At 40.8% G+C, this 20,000-nt stretch overlaps 1 protein-coding gene across 1 annotated transcript in view; it reads left to right on the top strand.

Annotated features, from left to right (window-relative positions):
- Hasp (Hig-anchoring scaffold protein) overlaps nucleotides 1-20,000 on the top strand; it is a 137,778-nt gene that overhangs the window by 95,039 nt on the left and 22,739 nt on the right. The window contains exons 10-12 of the mRNA XM_080285677.1: nucleotides 15,119-15,301; nucleotides 16,147-16,320; nucleotides 17,446-17,537. Coding sequence (XP_080141803.1) covers nucleotides 15,119-15,301; nucleotides 16,147-16,320; nucleotides 17,446-17,537 — 449 coding nt within the window. The remainder of the gene's footprint in view (nucleotides 1-15,118; nucleotides 15,302-16,146; nucleotides 16,321-17,445; nucleotides 17,538-20,000) is intronic.

The following is a 20,000-nucleotide window of genomic DNA, read 5'->3' on the forward strand; positions in this document are numbered from 1 at the left end:
TTCTCCTCACCTATAATCACGACAGGTAATATTTTCATTGTAATTAAAAGTCGTTATAATTTTGTTCCCATTATTAATTACCCTTTGCCTTCATCTATCATTTTCACAGGCAATATTTTCACTGTACTTAATAGCTATATTTTCTTCCCTTAATTACCTATTCCCTTCATCTATAACTTTGACAGGTAATATTTTCATTGTAAATAAAGTCTCTATAATTTGTTTCATTTATTTCATTAGTTACATTTTCCCTTCATCTATAACAGGTAATATAATTCATTGTAATTAAATTCGCCACAATTACTTCCCCTCATTAATCACCTTTTCCCTTCACCTATAATCTCGTGTGGTAATGACGAACGAGTGATCATTACGTGCAAGTTATAGCAGTTTTTTTTTCCTTCAATAATAACTAGAGCGATATCAACAATTTATACCATTTTTTTTTGTAGCCATTGCATTGTTGTAATTAAGGTCATGGATTTTTTTTTTTTTTTAGTCCGGTAATAAATAAATTTTTCCCTTCAACAACTTCTGATTAATTTTTCATTTAATACACCTGAGTAATTTTACATATAATTCTCTCTGTCGTGCCTGTGATTATAGAGATTTTTGTCTTGCAACGTATATTTTTACCAGATGTGATTTAATTTGCTAATGCACAAGGGACGATGTAAGTGTGTGTGTGTGTGTGTGTGTGTGTGTGTGTGTGTGTGTGTGTGTGTGTGTAATTTCTAGATTATAGCGATATTTTCCAGACCCAGCTAATAATCAACTTTTTTTTTTTTATCACAGCAAGGAGAAAGATCTTTTTTTCTCTTATCACATACGTCATTATTGTTTTTTTTTCCTTCATTCGTTCTTTATTTTCGTTTTTCTTTTTCTTCTTTTCTTTGTTTTCATTCTGCCCTACCGAAAAATTTTACGTACATGTATACAGGGTCTTGTGTTCTATATACCGGGTGAGGGGAATGAGAGGGAAGAGGGAAGGAGGGAAGTGAGGCAAGAGGAGAGATGAGGGAAGGAGGGAAGAGGAGAGGTGAGGGAAGGAAGAAAGGAGTAGGAGAGGAAAGAGAAAGAAGAGGGGATGGAGAGAAGGTATAGAGGAAGTGGAAGGGAGACGGGAGGGAAAGAGGAACACAAGGAGGGGATAGAGAGAGGGGAGGGAAGGGGGAAATGGAGAAGGATGGATGGATGGAGAAAGAGGGAGGTTAAGGGGAAGAGAAGGGGAGAGAAGAGGGGGAGTGAAGGAGTAAGAGGAGGGGAAGGGAGAGGAGGAGAAAGAGGGAATGAGGAGAGGGGGGAGGAAGAAGAGGAAAGAGGAGAGAGAGAGGAGAGAGGGAGGGGAAAAAGAAGAGGAGAGGGGGTAGGAAAAAGAGAAGAGGAGAGAGTAAGAAGGAAGGGGGAAGAGAAGAAAGGGAGTGAAGGGGAGGGGGTACGTTTCTGTGTGGATCGACAGCATAATGGAAGAGAAAACGAGAGCAGGAAGATAGAGTTGTTTTGCAGAGAGGAAGAGGAGGAGAAGGAGTAGGAGGATGAGGCTGGGGAGGAGGAGGAAGGGGTAGAGAGGTAGGAGTGGAAGAAACTGGAAGATGTGAAAGGCAATACGAGGAGTGAGAGAGAGAGAGAGAGAGAGAGAGAGAGAGAGAGGGAGAGAGAGAGAGAGAGAGAGAGAGAAGTGGGGGAAAGTGAAAAAGGAAGACATGATGAACAGAAAAACCCAGAAGAAAAGGATAACATGATAAGGAAAATTAGAAAAGGAAAACGGGGAGAGATAATCAAGTAAAAAGGAAAGAGCAAAATTGGTAAGAAAAAGAGAAGGAAAAGAATTAGAGGCAAAACATGGAAGAAATCAGGAATAAACACAAAAAATAAGCAACAAAACAGGGAAAAGATGAGATGCATGAACAAGGCAGAAGGAAAAGTTTGGAATGACCTGAGGCAGAGAAAAGATGAAGAAAAAAAAAGACGAGTGACAGGAAGGTGATAAAAAAAACTATAGATAAGAAAATGAGACTAAAAGGCAGACTAAATTAAGCGAAAAAAAAAATAAAGAAAAAAAAACACAGTAGGAAAAGAGGAAGAGTTAAAAAAATATAAGACGAAAATGACATGATGAAAGGATGAGGCTGATGGCTACCTGGGGAGAGGATAATTAGGCTGGAGGAAAACAGGTGCAATTTGGGCAGGTAAAATTAGCCAGGTAATCAGTAGGTGGATAATGAGGGGCAGGAATATGGTGACAGGTAACCACAAGAGAAAAACAAAGCAGGTGACAGGAAGACAGGATTAGAGGAGGTAATAAATGGTAAGAAAAAGGCAGGTGAGTTATATCGAGATGAAATTCAAGCAGGTATAATTAGCCAGGTAATTAGGGGGCAACATATGGCGACAGGTAACCACGAAAGAGAAAAATAGAACAGGTGACAGGAAGATGAAATTAGAGAAAGTAAAAATAAAAGGTAAGAGACACAGGCAATCACGAGATAAAAACAAAACAGGTGACAGGAAGTCGTAGTTAGACAAAGTAAAAAATAAATGGTAAGAGAGAGAATTTTAAATATAAAACTCGAGATAAATCATACACGTCTCCTTGCACGAAATAAAAGAAAAATCACTCTTCTCTTACTTCTTTCATCACCTCAGTTGCATGACTAATTTTACACACTTGTGCAACCTCTCTGCAAGGATTAGCACTGCATGAATGTTGCTCTGACGTGCAGCTTTCATTGCATGGATATTCGATTCCTTGTATGACCTTCGCACTTTACACTTCTGCATGATCAGCCCCTTCAGTACGATGACGCAATTTATTCAGGTTATACAAGGTTTAATTAACAACATTTAGGGAAAGCCTCTCACTGTGAAGAGTGTGGATATTATCAGTATTAACCCTTTCAGTGCGATGACGCCTTTCACTGATATATTTGTTGCATAATGATAATGATGATGCCAGTAGTAGTAGTAGCAGTAGCAGCAGCGATAAAAATAATGATAATAATAATAATAATAATAATAATAATAGTAATAACCCCAACTATTTCATTCAGCTTGGGGGAACTGCTCGTAGTGAAGGGGTTAATGCACGCCTATTTAGTATCCTCACGCATAAAACCCCCTTGCATGACGATACCAACTTCTCCTCATGTTAACCACTGCATGAGTCAGTATAATTAACCTTTCAAACAAATTTCAGTACCTTCTCTCAGTACTCAATATCCGGTAAGTGACCTATGGCTTTGGCTTTCCCTTACATTTTTTTTTTTTATGTATTTTTTTCGCGCATGGTTGAATCCAAATTGTACCCCGGTTTTCTTCCGTCTATGGTCTAATTCTCGACAGCTTAGAATAATCTCTAGTACTCATTCCTAGCTTGTTTATTTCTGCATATGGATCCTAATATTCCTTTTGTATGTTCCTAATGCTGACTAAATCAGTGTTAGAATGCGTTACGTTACATACAAGAGAATATTACGGTGCAATATTCGGACTAAATCGCTTAGGGAAAGGTGCTAGGGGTGGAAGTGGACGAGAATGCAATTCCTATACCTGTACCGTACCTGTCCCGTGAGTCCAGGTGAATGAGGTGAGTGAGGTGAAGGTTAAGGTGGTGTGTGCCTTAACAAATTACACCTGTTCCTCCTCTAATTAATTCATACAGGTACACTCATCATTAACACCTGAGATTTTACTTTCACACACTCAAAATTATACACTTATTTTTTTTTTCTTTGAAGGTGGTGTGGGTACTGACCTAAATATATACACCTGATCACCCCCATATACTCAACACATACAGGTAAACTTAAAGACACGCCTGGGATTTTATTTTCACACTTAAAATTATACTTACTATTTATTAAGGTGGTGTGGAAAATAATCTAAGAATTTACACCTGGTCTCCCCCGTAATTAACTCATACAGGTACACTTTTGATTATCACACCTGTCATTTTATCTTCACTTAAAATCGTACACTTATTATCATTTTAAAGGTGGTGTGGGCACTAACCTAAAAATATACACCTGTTTTATGCCATCTAATCATACGTATATCACCAACACATGAAGTATAACCAAACCATACGTAAGAATACACAAGGTCGAAGCTAGATACCCACGATTTTTATTACTACCTGTCCTTAATTACATACACGTGTTCTGTTGTCAAAGGTGGTGTGTGTTACCCTGAAAACATACACATACTTTCCCCTGTCTGACCCAATCATACTCAAATGACCATCACACTTGAATTTCGCTCTGTTAGCTTGTTTTTGTTTTTTACTTGGAGGGAATAATCTTGCGAGCTTCTGGCCTTAGGTTCCTTCTTCCATGTACACACACACACACACACACACACACACACACACACACACACACACACACACACAGGCGTTGGATGTGGGACACCTGACCTGAACGCATACCTAGTGTTTCTGATTCCAACAGCAAGCAGTAATATAAACGAATAAATAAATAAATAAACTAAAGCAAGAGCCATAACAATCACTCGAGCAAGGTAATCAAAATACCTGCATATCAAACTGACCCAAATGCGTAAATACTGGATGTGAAACCAATGGAGCAAAAGCCAGTCACACAAACACAATCAGCAAAATACGTGGCTATAAAAACACTTCACCTACATGCATACCCACTGTAATGGATTTTAATACGAAAAAACACAAATAATGAAACAAGAGCCAGAACATCAAGTTACTCAGATATCCCTTTCAAAATCAATGCATATCAAATTGACCTATTTATCATGTTATCTTCCACTTACAAAGCAACAAAAAATAAAGCTAAAGCCAGAAAAAAGCACAAATAAGGAAAGTAACGCCAGAGCATCGTTACCCAAATATCTTTTCAAAATACATGCATATCAGACTCAATTAAATATCTCTCGTTATTAGCCCAGTTAGAGCAACAAATCCTGACCCAAAAGCCAGAGACACACCAATTACTCGTTCATCCCTTATCAAAATTCATGACCTAACTATCCCTCGCTATGCATCACAAAACAACAAACATATCAAACTGACCTAAATGCACTGTAACCGATCCCAGTGCAAAAGTGAACGATAAAATAAAAACCACAATCATAAAATCTACACCAATAATACACTAACACCTGTCGATCAAGTAAATGGTATACGACACCTTTTTTTTATTGTCACACTAATTCTTTGCCACACACAGAAACAAAAGACATTATCCCACAGAAACTTCACACATATCATACAGAAGTAGTAGTAGTAATAATAATAGTAAAAATAGTAGTAGTAGTAGTAACAGTGGTAATAATACGAACTTAAGACATATTTCCTCTAATTAACCTGATATTCTAATTAGACTATGATCACCTTAACTTATCCAAGCCCAATCGTACGCATGTCAAACAGGCTTCACAAACTCATCAGCCACTCACCCAAACTAATCATAACAACTCAAAAACAAAATATCCCAGTACACATCAAACCCAAAGCCGGAGGGGTCAAGGCAAGCAAACACCAGGTCACAACAGGTCATTCCAAGTCACGGCAACCCAACCCGGATCGACTCAGGGACCAGGACCGAGTTGGCAAGGAAAGACGAAACCCTCAACTCAAACTTACTAACTCGCCAAACTCCGAAACCCACCTCCCTGTGAATCCTCCAAGGCAACCACACACACACACACACACGCACGCACGTCCACCAAACCCTTTCAGACCGACTGTGTGCTTGGTATTTTAATCTTGCTATACCCAGATGATTTTTTTTTTTTTCGAAATGAAGGGGCTTGATATAGGCTTCTTTCTATCTTTTTTCTTTGCTTTATTTTTACGGAGTTCAATACTAACGAGGTCGCCTGAGAGAGAGAGAGAGAGAGAGAGAGAGAGAGACGATACTCCTTCACGTGGAATTCCTCAAAGTTCAGTCACCTTCCAAGAAGTTTCTCAGAACAGAAGGGGACGATTTTATTCATCTTATTCTTTATACCAACAGGCGATTTTATTCATATTTTTGTAGTCAGACGATTTTATTCATCTTATTCTTTGTACCACCAGACGATTTTATTCATCTTATTCTCAGTACCATCAGATTATCCATCTTATTCTTTGTACCACCAGAGGATTTTATTCATATTAACTGTACCACCAGACGATTTTATTCATCTTATTCTTTGTACCACCAGACGATTTTATCTTGTTCTTTCTGCCACCGGACGATTTTATTCATCTTATTCTTTGTACCACCAGACGATTTATCGCGGCTGAGGAAAGACATCTCGTGATAATGGCTCCAAAACACAGGCTTCCACAAACCCCTCCATTTCAATCCACAACCAGCCTCTCGCTCCACTTTATCAATTATTCCCCACCGCGCCAACTTCCCCACTCCCGCTCGACATTACCGCCAACTTCGCCACTTTGCGCGCGAAATTACACGCGAAATAAGTGATGGCTCAACCCCCCACCCCTCCTTCCACTTGCCCATTTCACCACTTAAGTAGCGCTTTTTTTCTCTCTCTCTCTCTTTTTTTTTTTTTTTTTTTTTTTTCTCCAAGATACGGTGTTCAAGTTTGGTTACATTTCTGCTTGCTACTGTTTGCTTTCTCTCTTACCTCTCCTGTTTTTTCTGTGTGTGTGTGTGTGTGTGTGTGTGTGTGTGTGTGTGTGTGTGTGTGCTGTCTCTTCTGTCTGTCTGTCTCTCTAGCACTTGACGATCATTATTTCACCAGCCAAACAAAGGATGAGGAGCAGAAATAGTAGTGTTATATTTTGTTAGGTAAGCTGGAAAATGACGAAAACTTCCACCCAGGTTAAGGTAAACGAACTATAGACAGGTGTAGACTTCACTGCATTACCAGTCACACCACCTATCCCAGATTTTAGGCACCACACCACCACGTCACACCATCAGTTCAATTCGTAACAGATTGGAGACTATGCCAGTAATACCACCAGCCTAACAATACCACCTATACCACTTCTTAGCCACATCTTACCAGCTACAATACCAAGGGGCATATTTGTCACCAGCCTCGCTTCTTATAACTCAACACCACACCAGTAATACCGTCAGTCCATCAACACCACCAATCCCAGTTCGTAGGGTCATTATACCAGTTGTGTTCCCAAGGTGCCATACCAGTCACACCACCTTAAGAAAACCAACACATCAACCCCACTTTTACTCACAACACCTGTCCTACCACACCACCACATCCCCTGCCACACCTTCCCCACTTTCTAGTCACACCACCCATTCCACACCAGTCCTCCTTAAAAACCACACCACACCACACCATTTTTTTCCCACATAAGATCAACCACATCTCTGATAAACCACACCAAACCAATCCTGTCAACCAAAGCCACTAGTAGTCTAAAGCCACTTCGCAAAAAAAAAAAAAAAAAAAAAAAAAAAAAAAAAAAAACATCAATCAGTCTGCCACTCCACAACACGAGAGTAAAAGCCACCTGACCAAAGCCCCACCAAAACCAATCACACACACACACACACACACACACACACAAAACCAGCACAACGATAAACCAAAAACCCACACCCCCAGCCAACGACCGACAAACACCCACACACACCCCTCCTCTCCAAACCCGCACGGCCACCAATCCGCCACACACAACAGAGATCGACTGTGAACCGGCAAACACACCCACACACACACACCCCTCCCGCCCAGCCGCACCCACCCCCCTACACCCACTCCAAACCCGCACGGCCACCAATCTGCCACACACAACAGAGATCGACTGTGGACACCCGGGCCACCTGTCCAACGGGTGGCTGGACAACATAACCCAGGGCACCTCCTTGGGCTCCTCCATCATCTTCAGGTGCTACCCCAACATGACCATCGAGGGAAGCCAGTCCTCCGTTTGCCAGGCCGATGGCTCCTGGAGTAAGCCGCTCCCGTCCTGCCTGGGTGAGTGGCTTGGATGCAGAGACGGTGATTATACCCCTTTTACTCTAACTTGGCCAAAAAAAACAAGCCATCACATCACCTTCAATGCTGTGCTGTAATAATCGATTAGCACTAGACTACGATGCTACTCACACCAAGTGCTATGGGAAGGATCTAGTGCCATCGTAGTCATATTCACAGCTACGTAAATTAAGCCGCAAAAGGACACAAACCTGGGCCAAGTTAAGGTAAAAGGACTATAGCTTTCGGGTCTACTCTCTTACCCTGACTTCATTTTCTTACAAACAAATTCATTAATTCTGCCGTTTCTTGATGACTCTTTTTTTTTCTTATCCTCTCACTTTAAATTTTGTTTTACCTGTTCTTTTGCCCTGACGGCTTCCTTGCTTTAATTAGATTTTTTAACCGGATTTATTTTTTGACCTATTTTTTTATCGATATTTTTTTCCTCTTAATTAACGCAGGTGGATTTTTTCCCCATTCGTCAACCATGGTACATTTTTAAAAGTAATAATTTGCCCAGATTCATTTTTTCCTTTTCTTTAGCCTTATTTTTTGGCCTATACTCCTTTCCTGACAATTTTTTGACGCATTCCTTTGTCCTGAAAATTTTTGAAAGCTAATTGTAACTTTTTTTTTTCACCATTCATAATTCTAACTTATTTCTTGTCTTCTTTTATTATTTTATTAAAGTTTTGACATTCCTTGACCCTGAATTATTATTTACAAGTATGTATATTTTTACTCTTATTTTTTTTTTTCTCATATTCTTTTATTTCAAAATATTTTTAACTATATTTCTCTCCCGACTAAATCTCAATGAACTCTTTTCCAGATTTAATTTTCAACCTGTCCTTGTCTTCTTTTTCCCTCTATTTATTTTCTTCATATCCTAAAGATTTTCCTTCTATCCTTCCCCTTCCCTTCCTGCTGTTTCCTTTAGTTCCCTCCTTTTCATCTCTTACTCCTCCCCCTCTATCTATCTGTCTATCTATCTCTAGCTCAGTTTCTTTCTATTTGTATATCAATTTCATCATATCAATTTCATCTTTCCTTTCGTTTCCTTTTTTTTTTCCTTTTACTCCTCCTCACCCACTCCCTCCCTCGCTCTATCTATCTATCTCAGTTTATCTATCTCATTCTCCACCTTTCTTTCCTTTTCTCTCCTCCTCCTCTTCTACACTCGTGAATTCTTAATCACCCAATTTCCTCTCTCTCTCTCTCTCCTCCCGTCTGTCTATGTACCTTCTTTTCTCAATCAGTCTCTCCCTCTTCACTTCCCTCTTCATTTCCCCTTTTCCCTCCCCTTCCTCTTCATTCCCTCATTTCCTCATGTTACTTTGCTTCCTTCTGCTCACATTTTTCTCCCCTCCTATTTTTCTTATCACCTTTATTTATGCTACTTATTTCGCATTTCTTCTATTCTCAGTTATCTTTTCCCCTATTCTTCGTGTATTCACCATTTCTCCTTCTCTAATTTTTATAGTTTCCATTCCACTTTCTCTCTTATCGTCTTCCTCCCCTTCTTCTACCTTTTTTCTCCTCTTTCCCCATCCTTTCCTACCAAATTACACTTCTCTTTCCATACATATTCCACCCCCCCCTCTCTCTCTCTCTCCTTCCATCCATCCATCTATTTATTTATCTATCTATCTATGACTGATTCAGAGGAGAGATTGAGACAGTTGGTAGAGGAGTTTGGAAGGGTGTGTGAAAGGAGGAAATTGAAAGTAAATGAGAATAAGAGTAAAGTGATGAAGTGTACGAGGTTGATAGATGGTAGGGGGATGAATATAGTTTTGAATGGTGAGTTGCTTGAGGAGGTAGATTGTTTTAAATATCTAGGGTCACATGTTGCTGTGGATGGAAGAATAGATGCAGAAGTGAAGTTTAGAATAAATGAAGTAGGAAAGGTGCTGGGAGAAAATAAAAAAGTGTTTAAATGTCGTTCGCTTAGAATGGATGTAAAGAGAAGGCTGTATGAGGGTGTTGTGGTACCGACTGCATTATATGGGGCTGAAACATGGAATATGGGTGTAGCAGAGAGGAAAAGTTTGAATGTAATGATGAGATGAGATGTCTGAGGAGTATGTGTGGAGTGACGCGTATGGATCGAGTGCGAAATGATGAAGTGCGAAGGAGAACTGGAGTTGTTCGGGAGATGGCTGGTAGAGTTGAGCAGAGGGTGTTGCAATGGTTTGGGCATATGGAGAGAATGGATAATGAGCGATTGGTGAAAAAGATAACTAGATCTGATGTGAGAGGTGTAAGGCTGAGAGGAAGACCACGAATAGGATGGATGGACAGTGTGAAGAGAGCGCTGGATGCGAGAGGGATGTCTGTTGAGCAAGGAAGAGTGGCTGTCCGTGACAGAAATAAATGGAGAGAAATTGTGAATGAATAAGTGATGACGCAGCCCTGAGGGGATATTCTCCCGGTCTGATCAGCTAGTCAGGTCAGGTGCGGGTAAGGGGATGGGTCTGTTATGATGTGGCAGGGGTAAACCAGTTCTGCTGTCGGGCCCTGCTGCGGATGTCACTGATTGCATTGCGCAGTTGACCCTTGTGCGGTGTGATGCGGTGAGGATCTGTCCGTTCTCCCCTTTGGAGCTAAGATGCGAATGAATGTGTTTGAATGGATGAGTAAATGGAGAGTGTGTCGTCCTGTCTCGGCTACCTCCCTTTCCTTGGGGGAAGCAGCCTAGGTATATAGATAGATAGATAGATAGATCTATCTATATCTTTCATTCCTTTCTCATATTTTCTTTCCCTGCATATCCTTTCCTTATTTTCATATTACTTATCTTCCCGTCTCACATACACTTCTCCATTTCTTCTCCTTACCTCTTTCCTTCTTCTCCTTCCCTTCTTTCTATATCTTTCAATCCTCTTCTTTCCCCAGTATTCTTACCCCTCCTTCTCTCTACAATTTCTTTCTTTTTCCTCCCTCTCCTCCATTTCCCTCCTTTCCATTTTTCTCCTTTTATATTTTTTCTCTCCTTTTTCCTACCTCTCCTTCTCTTCTCCCTCCCTTTCTTTTCCGCCTCTCCCTTTCCTAACATCACTTATTTCCCTTTATGGCTCTCTCTCGTGCTCTTCTCACTTCTTTTTCCCTCCTCCCTCACTCTTCTTTTTCCTCCCCTCCTCCCACATTTTCTCCCTCTTCTTTTTCTCTTCCTTTCCCATTATCTGTCCTCCCCTCTTTCCTCCCTCTCCAGCCATAAATCTAACATTATCTTTTATCATCGTCCCCTCCTCTCCTCTCTTCTCCCTCTCACTTCTCATGCCATAAATCTCACCATATCTCTTCCATAATCTTCTCTACTTCCTTCCGTTGTCTCTCTTTCCTTCCCTACCTCCCTTTCCCTTCATCATCCACTTCCTCCTTTCCTCTACCTCTCTATCTTCCCTCCTTCGCTTGCCATCGTGTCCCTCCCTCTCTCTCTAATCTTCCCTACCCTCCTTCCCTCTACCCTATCTCTCTCAACTTACCCTTTTCTCTCTCTCTCTTTTCTTCTTCAATTATTCCTTCTCATCTTACCCCTTTTCTTACCTCTGATTCCCTGCCTCTCCTCTTTCCTAGCTTCTCACTCTTCCTCCAACTATCCTCCTTCTCCTATCTTCCCTCCCTTTCTTACGGACCTCCTATCTCTCCTTCCCTCTATCATGCCTCTCCTTCTCTCCATTCCTCCTCTTCCCTCCTCCTCCTCCACTAATCTTTTTTTCTCTTCTCTCCATCCCATCATCTCCCTCCATTATCCATCCCTCTTACTGACCTCTCTGTTTCTTCTCTCCATCCCACCTCTTTTTCCTCCACCTGTACTCCCCCATCCTCCTCCCTCTCTCTCTCTTCCCTCCATCCTACCTTTCATTCCTCCACTCGTCCTCCCTCCCATGCTTACCATCTTCCTCTCTCCCTCCCTTTTTCTCCTTCTCTACATCCTCTCTCCTTCCTCCTACGCTTACCATCCTCCTCGCTCTCTCTCCTCCCTCCATCCCTCCTCCTCCCACGAGCCCAGGGGAGGCAAGGGGAGACGCTAGGTAAACACTTGCTACCTGTGTCAATTGAGCGACCTGGGATGACCTCATTAAGGGTCAGAATGCCGTGTCAGCCAAGAGGTGGGACGCCTTTAACTGCATTCATCTACTACACTACTTATATATCTATTTTTCTTTTTTATCCAGCATCATGAAGATAGATATATTTACTAGTTTTTTTTTTAGTTGTATTGATCCACTGCGGTGTTTGTTTCAGTGCATTTATCTATTACACTGTTTATATATCTATTTTGTTTATCCAGCATCGTCATAACAAGTAGATATATTTTCTAGAGTTCTATACATATCTATATAATCTAAGTGTACTGGTCTGCTACGCTGTTTTATATATATTTGTTATCCAGTATCGTTTATATTCATAGATACGTTTGCTAGATTTTTTTAAAAAGTGCATTGATTTACTACGCTATTTTTTATATATTTTTTTTATCCAGCATCGTTCAAATACATAGAGATAATATTTAAGACATTTTTTTACTATCGATGCACTCCAATGAACAAATTTTTCTCTAACAAAAAAAAAAAAAAAAAAAAAAAAAATCATCCCCCAGTGATTCGCCATGAAAATTAGATCAACATGACATTTTCTTCCCAGCATTTTTCAAGGAATTTTTACGCATTACCAACGAGCAAATTTTTCTGTAACGCTGCAAATAAAAATAAAAAAAAATCGCATCTGCCAATTATTCGCTCGTGGAAATTAGATCAACGTGATATTTCCATTCTGCATCTTTTTTTTCCTTGTCTGCATCTGTCTTCCTTCTCTGCATCTTTCCCTCCTGCACTGTTCTCTCCCCCTGCACTTTATTCATGGTCTGTCACAGCACTTTTAGCCAGCATCAATATCATAAACACATTTTTGGGCAGTTCTGTAGGCACTCCCCCCTAAAAAAAAAAGAGAGCAACATTTTCCACTTTTACCTGTGCACTCTCACGGTACTTTTTTCTTATATCTGCATCTTCGCCTGTTGCACTTTATCGCACTTTACTCCACTTTTCTGCACTTCGCACTGCATCTTATTTAACAAAGGAGGCAATTTTAGGGTAGGCTATGAAGTGGGAGATGGGAAGCGGATGGATTTATATTGATGTATTTTTTTTTTTTTTTGTCTTTTAATTAACAGGATTTCTCTCACCTGTACAAAACCTTCAGGTGTTAGTCTGAATAGAAATAGGTAAATGTGAGCGAGGCAACGAAAGGGTTAAATGCTAAGCTGATATTTTGCTGTTTACCAAGTTTTACGAGTAACATTAGGATATCTGGCTAGTAATATTATGCACAGAGGTGGACAAATATTCCTTTACACTGTCTCCAAACTGTAAAAAACATAAAGAGATCTTGACAAAATAACCAATAATAATAATAATAATAATACGCCCTGTCTCTTCTAACTTGGCCTTAAATTGACATCTCACCACGTAAGCCAGGTAAAGGTGAGCCGACTATTATTGAAATCTCATTATTTATTTATTTATTTACACCGAAATCCATGGCGTGTAGAGGAAGCAGCGTCCGCGTCTGTACACGCATTCTGGTGTACTCTTTTCACTTTGACTTGGCCTAAAATTTTCCCCTCTCCGTCTTGAACGCTGAGCTGTAGCAGTTAAGACTGGAATATGATGCTAGTCACGAAGAAGTGCTATGGAAAGGAGGTACAAGCACACAGAACTGTCTTTTTATCACTGAGCCACGAGAAATGAACCGAGAAAGGGACGAAAATCTGGGCCAAGTTAAAGAACCGTAGTGTTTTGTGATCCGATTTGCTTTCCAATGTTTGTCGGACAGTTACTCTTCAATACTGCAAACAGACCTATCAAAGTCCACTTGCAACCCACACACTAATTATATCGAGTTATTAATAGCAGGTAATGAGACTTAATCTATCGGAACTAATGATCACAGACAGGCCATCAGACTGCATTAAGACTGTTATATCAGGCGGATGGACTGAGCTGGACTGGGGATAGGTGGAGAGAGATATCAGCAGAGGTGGAAGCGTGATAAAGAGAGTGATAGGTGACATGACTGATAAGATAATGAGTGAAATATATGCAATTATAGATAAGATACTGACTGATAACGTAGGTATAATAATGATGCAAGATAATGAAGAGAGGGGTGATGATAGCGATATACGTTATAGCAGCTGAGGGAGCATGATAGAGACAGTGATATGTGACAAGACTGATAAGGTAATAAGTGAAATACAAGCAGTTATAGATAAGATACTGACTGATAATATAGGTGTGCGAGTAGTTATGATGCACGATAATGAAGAGTGATGATAGTGACAGATAAGCTATAGCAGTGAAAGATAAAGGTAGATATGACCGGATGTGATGGTGATAAGACATGTAGAGATAGTGACCGATAAGGTGAGTAAATATGGTGGCATAAGATAATAATGACTTATAAAACAGGTAACGATACTGCCAGAAGATAACGATAAAGAAAAACAAAGTGGATAAAGAGAGATTGGAGAAACAGTGAGGCGGACGAGTAGTCAGTGATAATGAAAGATAAACAGATACAGTAGATGAAAGGATAATGATAACGTGAATTATAAGAACAGGTAGGATGACACGAATTAGTGACAGAGTAACTATAAGGAGATAACACAGCGACAGAAAGGACAGTGACACATAAAGTTGGTAATTACAGGATCAAACAAGCTTGTGCCAGGTAAATGAGATGATAAAACAGGTGACTCAGGTGACCTTAGCGACCGGCAAACAAGAGATAACGATAACAGATAACAAAGACAATCCTCGAGGCGACAAAGGTGAAATTATTGACAGATAAAAGAAGTCGATAACGGATAACAATGCTCGTGGTGACAAGTGACCAGATATGAGACAGTGACGTAGGAAAACACAAGTAACACACTGAAGGCTAACACAGATAAGAATTTGCATGTAGATAAAATTAGAGTAACTAGCGTTATTATCACCCAAAAACAGATAAAATTGTAATAAGAAAAGTTAATAATAGCACCAGAAACAGATAACGATAGTAAAAAAAGATAATGATAGCAAAAACAGATATATATAGCTAAAATAGATCACCATATCTGACGCCACACCTGTACCTGTCCTCTAACCTTTGACCTCAACCCCCCCTCTAGCCCCGTGCATCGTGCCAACCATCGAGCACGGAAGACTACGCAACAAGACTCGTTCGGGGTCACAGGTCAACCACGGAAGCACCCTGGACGTGCAGTGCGACGAGAACTACGAATTGGCGTACAGTTTGGCGCCATCCCTGTGTTACAATGGCACCTGGACTAATTACCCGAGATGCCAGCCAGGTGAGGTGGTGATTAACAGGTAACTCTATCTCGTCCCCCTCCCTCGTTTCCTTCTCTCTAAATATGAAAATAATAACCTCAAGCCCTTATCTCTTATCATCTCGTCTCTCCTAACCCTCCCTCAGTTGTCATCTTTCCTAATCTCATCCACTATCTTCGTTGAATTAAATACCCGAGTTGTCAGCCAGGCGAAGTGACGGATGGAGTTGTAAACACCGAATATGAAGCGTTTTCCAATCCTGTTCCTCCCTCTCTCTCTCTCTCTCTCTCTCTCTCAATTTTCTTCTTCTCTCTTCTCACATTTCAGTTCTATCACCCTTGCTATATATAATACAATAACACCTTAATTAATAACAACGCTGATTACAAGCAGGTGAAAAGTTAGGAAATACAGTACTCAAGCTGAAAAGACCATTTTTTTTACCTGCCCGCATCTCTTTTTGTTGCATCTGTTCTTCATTCCTTTTCGTATTTTCCTCTCCTCTCTTCTTATCGTGTTCTACCTTTCGCGCAGCAACACCTGGGCTAATTACTGAAGATTCCGGCCAGGTAAGCAGGTGGCTAAAGGTGTAAACACTGATATTAATTTTTTCTCGTCTCGTTTCGTCTCTCTTTTCCTGTACCTTTCATTCATCCCTCTCTCTCTCTCTCTGTAGCTTTCCTTCCTCCGCCCCCCTCCCCCTCTCTCTCCAACAGCGCAGTCCTCTCTCTCTTTCCACTCTCTCCTATTGTAACTCACTCTCTCCTCTCTTTCTTTCCGTCCACTCTCTCTTATTAACAATCTCTCTCTTTCCGTCCACTCTCTCCTATAATCACTCTCTCTCCTCTCTCTCTCTCATCAACAGCGCGGTGCAAAAAGTTACCTGAGCGTCCCCGTAACGGAATGGTGATCGCGCCGAAGACGGACCACGGCAAATGGGCCAGGTACAGGTGTAAAGACGGGTACCACCTGATCGGTAACTCCACAACACAGTGCCACTACGGAAACTGGACTATGCCTACCCCTAAATGCGAGGAAGGTAGGTTCTCTGTCTATCTATCTACTATTCACCTTTCCCCCCCCCCCTCTATATCTCTCCCAGGTGCGAATGCAGGTGAGCTGTTACACGTTCCAATTTTTCATTTGTGATTTATTTTTTCCTGTCTGATGTCTTCCTAAACCACACATAATATCATAGTAAGTGAGAAATAGTGTCTCATTTTTCCCAATAATGATTCCCTAATGTTTCCTTATTATCCCTATTATCTCCCTAACCTCTGCCACTATAGTAGCCGCAGCGAGAAATGAACGCTGTGGTGGGGCAGGCGGGATGACCTGGGATTCCCCCACTGTTGCCATATCCACATGTCACCGACCATAGAGGTAGGATGTCACCGACCATCGGCCACCGCTGCAGCCCCGCTCCATGATCCTTACCCTGTGTCTCTGGCTTTCTCTTTCTCTCTCGGTTTCTATATAAACTGGTGTATTTCCGAAACTAATTATGAAATTATTATGACTTTTGTTCCACACCACCACTGAGGTAAAAATCAAGGAGAGTTTTCTGTATAAAGGTTTCCCCCCCCCTTGTCTGAGGGCAGGTCAGTTCTGGGGAGTGTATAATTATAGGTCAGGCGGAGGTATCGGCAAGGCCGCACTCCCCCGCTCATATGCCACATTTAGGAGGGGGGGAAACCTTTATACAGAAAACTCTCCTTGATTTTTACCTCAGTGGTGGTGTGGAACAAAAGTCATAATAATTTCATAATTAGTTTCGGAAATACACCAGTTTATATAGAAACCGAGAGAGAAAGAGAAAGCCAGAGACACAGGGTAAGGATCATGGAGCGGGGCTGCAGCGGTGGCCGATGGTCGGTGACATCCTACCTCTATGGTCGGTGACATGTGGATATGGCAACAGTGGGGGAATCCCAGGTCATCCCGCCTGCACCACCACAGCGTTCATTTCTCGCTGCGGCTACTATAATTTCTCTCTGGCTGCAAGGGTCAATTTTCCCCAACCCCACACCCTTCCCCACCCTAGACTTCCCCACTAAAAGTTCCCCATCTCTTCCCAAGGGTGCTGTCCTTTCCTCACTTAACCCCCACTCACCCTAAACCACCTCCCCCAACTCCCCCTACTAATTCTCCATCTCCTCCCCAGTGTATTGTCCCTTCCCCGGGGAGCTGGAACACGGTCGGGTCCTCCTGGTGGGGAATATGGGCATGTACGACTACCGATCCTATGTTAAGAAGGTAAGAGGTGTGGGTGAATGAACAGTTTCCTCACACACCCACACACACACAAAACCCACATACACACACAACATAAACACACACAACGTTCCTGCACACACACAAACACAAAACCCACCCACCCACACACACACACACACACAAAACCCACATACACACAAAACATAAACACACAAACAACGCTCATGCACACACACACACACAACACAAAACACTCACATACACTCAAACCGGCCCCCCTCCCCCACACACACAACACAAAAAATCCCCCCGCGCACAACATAAACACACACTAACAACCGTCCCACACACACAAACATCCCAAACACACAGCATTATGAGAAACAGTGCTCTCCAACTTTCCACAGCCACCAAATTCCCCACAAAGGCCTGTTACGAGCCAACTTGTGAAACCATTGCAGTTCTCTCAGCAAAAATAGAAGCCGAGAATGATTTTTTTTTCTCTATGTACTCGTTTTGACTACTAATACTGACGCTATAGTGATTGATAAAGCCAATGAAGGGGTTAACTTTCATATTACTGATGTTTATTACTGTGAGATTAGCCTGGCGGTCCTTTGTGTTCATTTTGACTGATTTTCATATAGGTTTTGACAGACTCTGATGACTGATAATTCTGACGCGATAGAGACTGACCACACCAATAAAGGGGCTAACTTTTTTTTTTTTTTACTGTCGCCTTTATATTGCTGTTGGTTACGTTGATTCTGAGTGGTTTTAATAATGGTCTTGACTAGTAATTAATTTGTAATCGTTGGTTTCCTAGTGCTGGAGGAGACGTACATACTTTTTTAGTTTCTTTAATACTGCTTGATAGATGCTTTGACTCCTGAAAGCTGACTCCCACTAGCAGACTTCTTAAACTGATGTTACAGAGAGTCATTTTGTTAGGACTAAAGAGAATATAATTACCTTTACCAACACTGATTATAACTATTTCATCATTACCTCTGCTTTTTACTCACCTTGGTAATGATTTTTAGATTCTAGTAATTGCCATTTTTGTTTTATTAATAATGAAGAAAAAATGTTAACCCCTTCTTAGTCTTGCTTTCTTACGTACAAACTTCTGAGAGCACTGGAGTCTTCTGCGTGCATAAATAAGTGCGTCCTCAAACTTTTGCATCCTCCTGTCCCTCGCGTTGGGAACATGATGTCATGGGAGTAGGTACAGGTATACAGAGCCTGGCAAAAGTTACTCGGTAGTTTTGGAGGTTTTTGATGCAACGGTGGAAAGACAATGCTTAAATTCTCTTCTTCTGTACTAGGTTATTTTTACTTTATCCCTCTGTCTGGCTAATACACACACACACACACACACACACACACACACACACTTTTTCCCACCCACAACTGATGAAAAAGCAGGATGAGGATGATCATTATTTTTACCTTATATTATCATTATTATTATTAAATACCATAATAATAATAATAATAATAATAATAGCAATAATAATAATAATAATGATAATAATAACAATAATAAAAATAATAATAATAACATCAATACAGAGATAATAATAATAATAATAATAATAATAATAATACATCAAGTAGGACTTTATTCCAGCATTACGGATTCATAGAAAATAAAAAAACTATAAGAGCCTGAAACATGTTGGGTATTGTGTTTCACGTAATATTCCGGGAGAAACAAAATGCCTCCCTTGGTGCAGAAGTCTCTCTCTCTCTCTCTCTCTCTCTCTCTCTCTCTCTCTCTCTCTCTCTCTCTCTCTCTCAGACCCAAGGAACAGTCAATGAGCCAAGTTATTCTAATGCCAGTGGATAATAATGATACGTAACTGAACACACACACACACACACACACACACTCACACACACACACACACACAACCTTGTATTACATCTCTCTTCCTCTCAACTCACACACACACACACACAAACACACGCACACACACTGCAGCCTGTACTTAATTATAACCCCTTCAGTACTATGACGTGTTTTAAATACTATTCTTGCTCTCCATAAACAAGATTTTTTATTTATTTTTATTTTTTTTACTTAGAAGAGACTTGTTTTCTGGACAGGTAAGGTCAGGTAAGGCCTTCACTCATTAACCCCTTCACTACGAAAGGTCTGGCAGAGATGAATAAATTTTTCAGAGGCGGGGAGAATAAAATGAATAACATGACCTCGTAGTGAATGGGTTGCATGATGAGTGAATGGAGACGTAACCATTTTCTGCTGAACAATATAATGATGGTTTTCCTAGTTTTCCTTTTTTTTCCTGATTCTGAATACACCTGTCATGCTCATCAGCTGGTAAATAAAGTGATTGATGAGGAGGAGGAGGATGGTGGTGGTGGTGATAATGATGATGGTGTTGGTGATGATGATGATGGTAGTGGTGGTGGTGATAATGATGATGGTGTTGGTGATGATGATGATGGTGGTGGTGGTGGTGGTGATAATGATGA

The sequence above is a fragment of the Coenobita brevimanus genome, chromosome 107 (assembly GCF_032717465.1).
Source record: "Coenobita brevimanus isolate Jiangsu-jjx chromosome 107, ASM3271746v2, whole genome shotgun sequence".
NCBI classification, from domain to species: domain Eukaryota; kingdom Metazoa; phylum Arthropoda; class Malacostraca; order Decapoda; family Coenobitidae; genus Coenobita; species Coenobita brevimanus.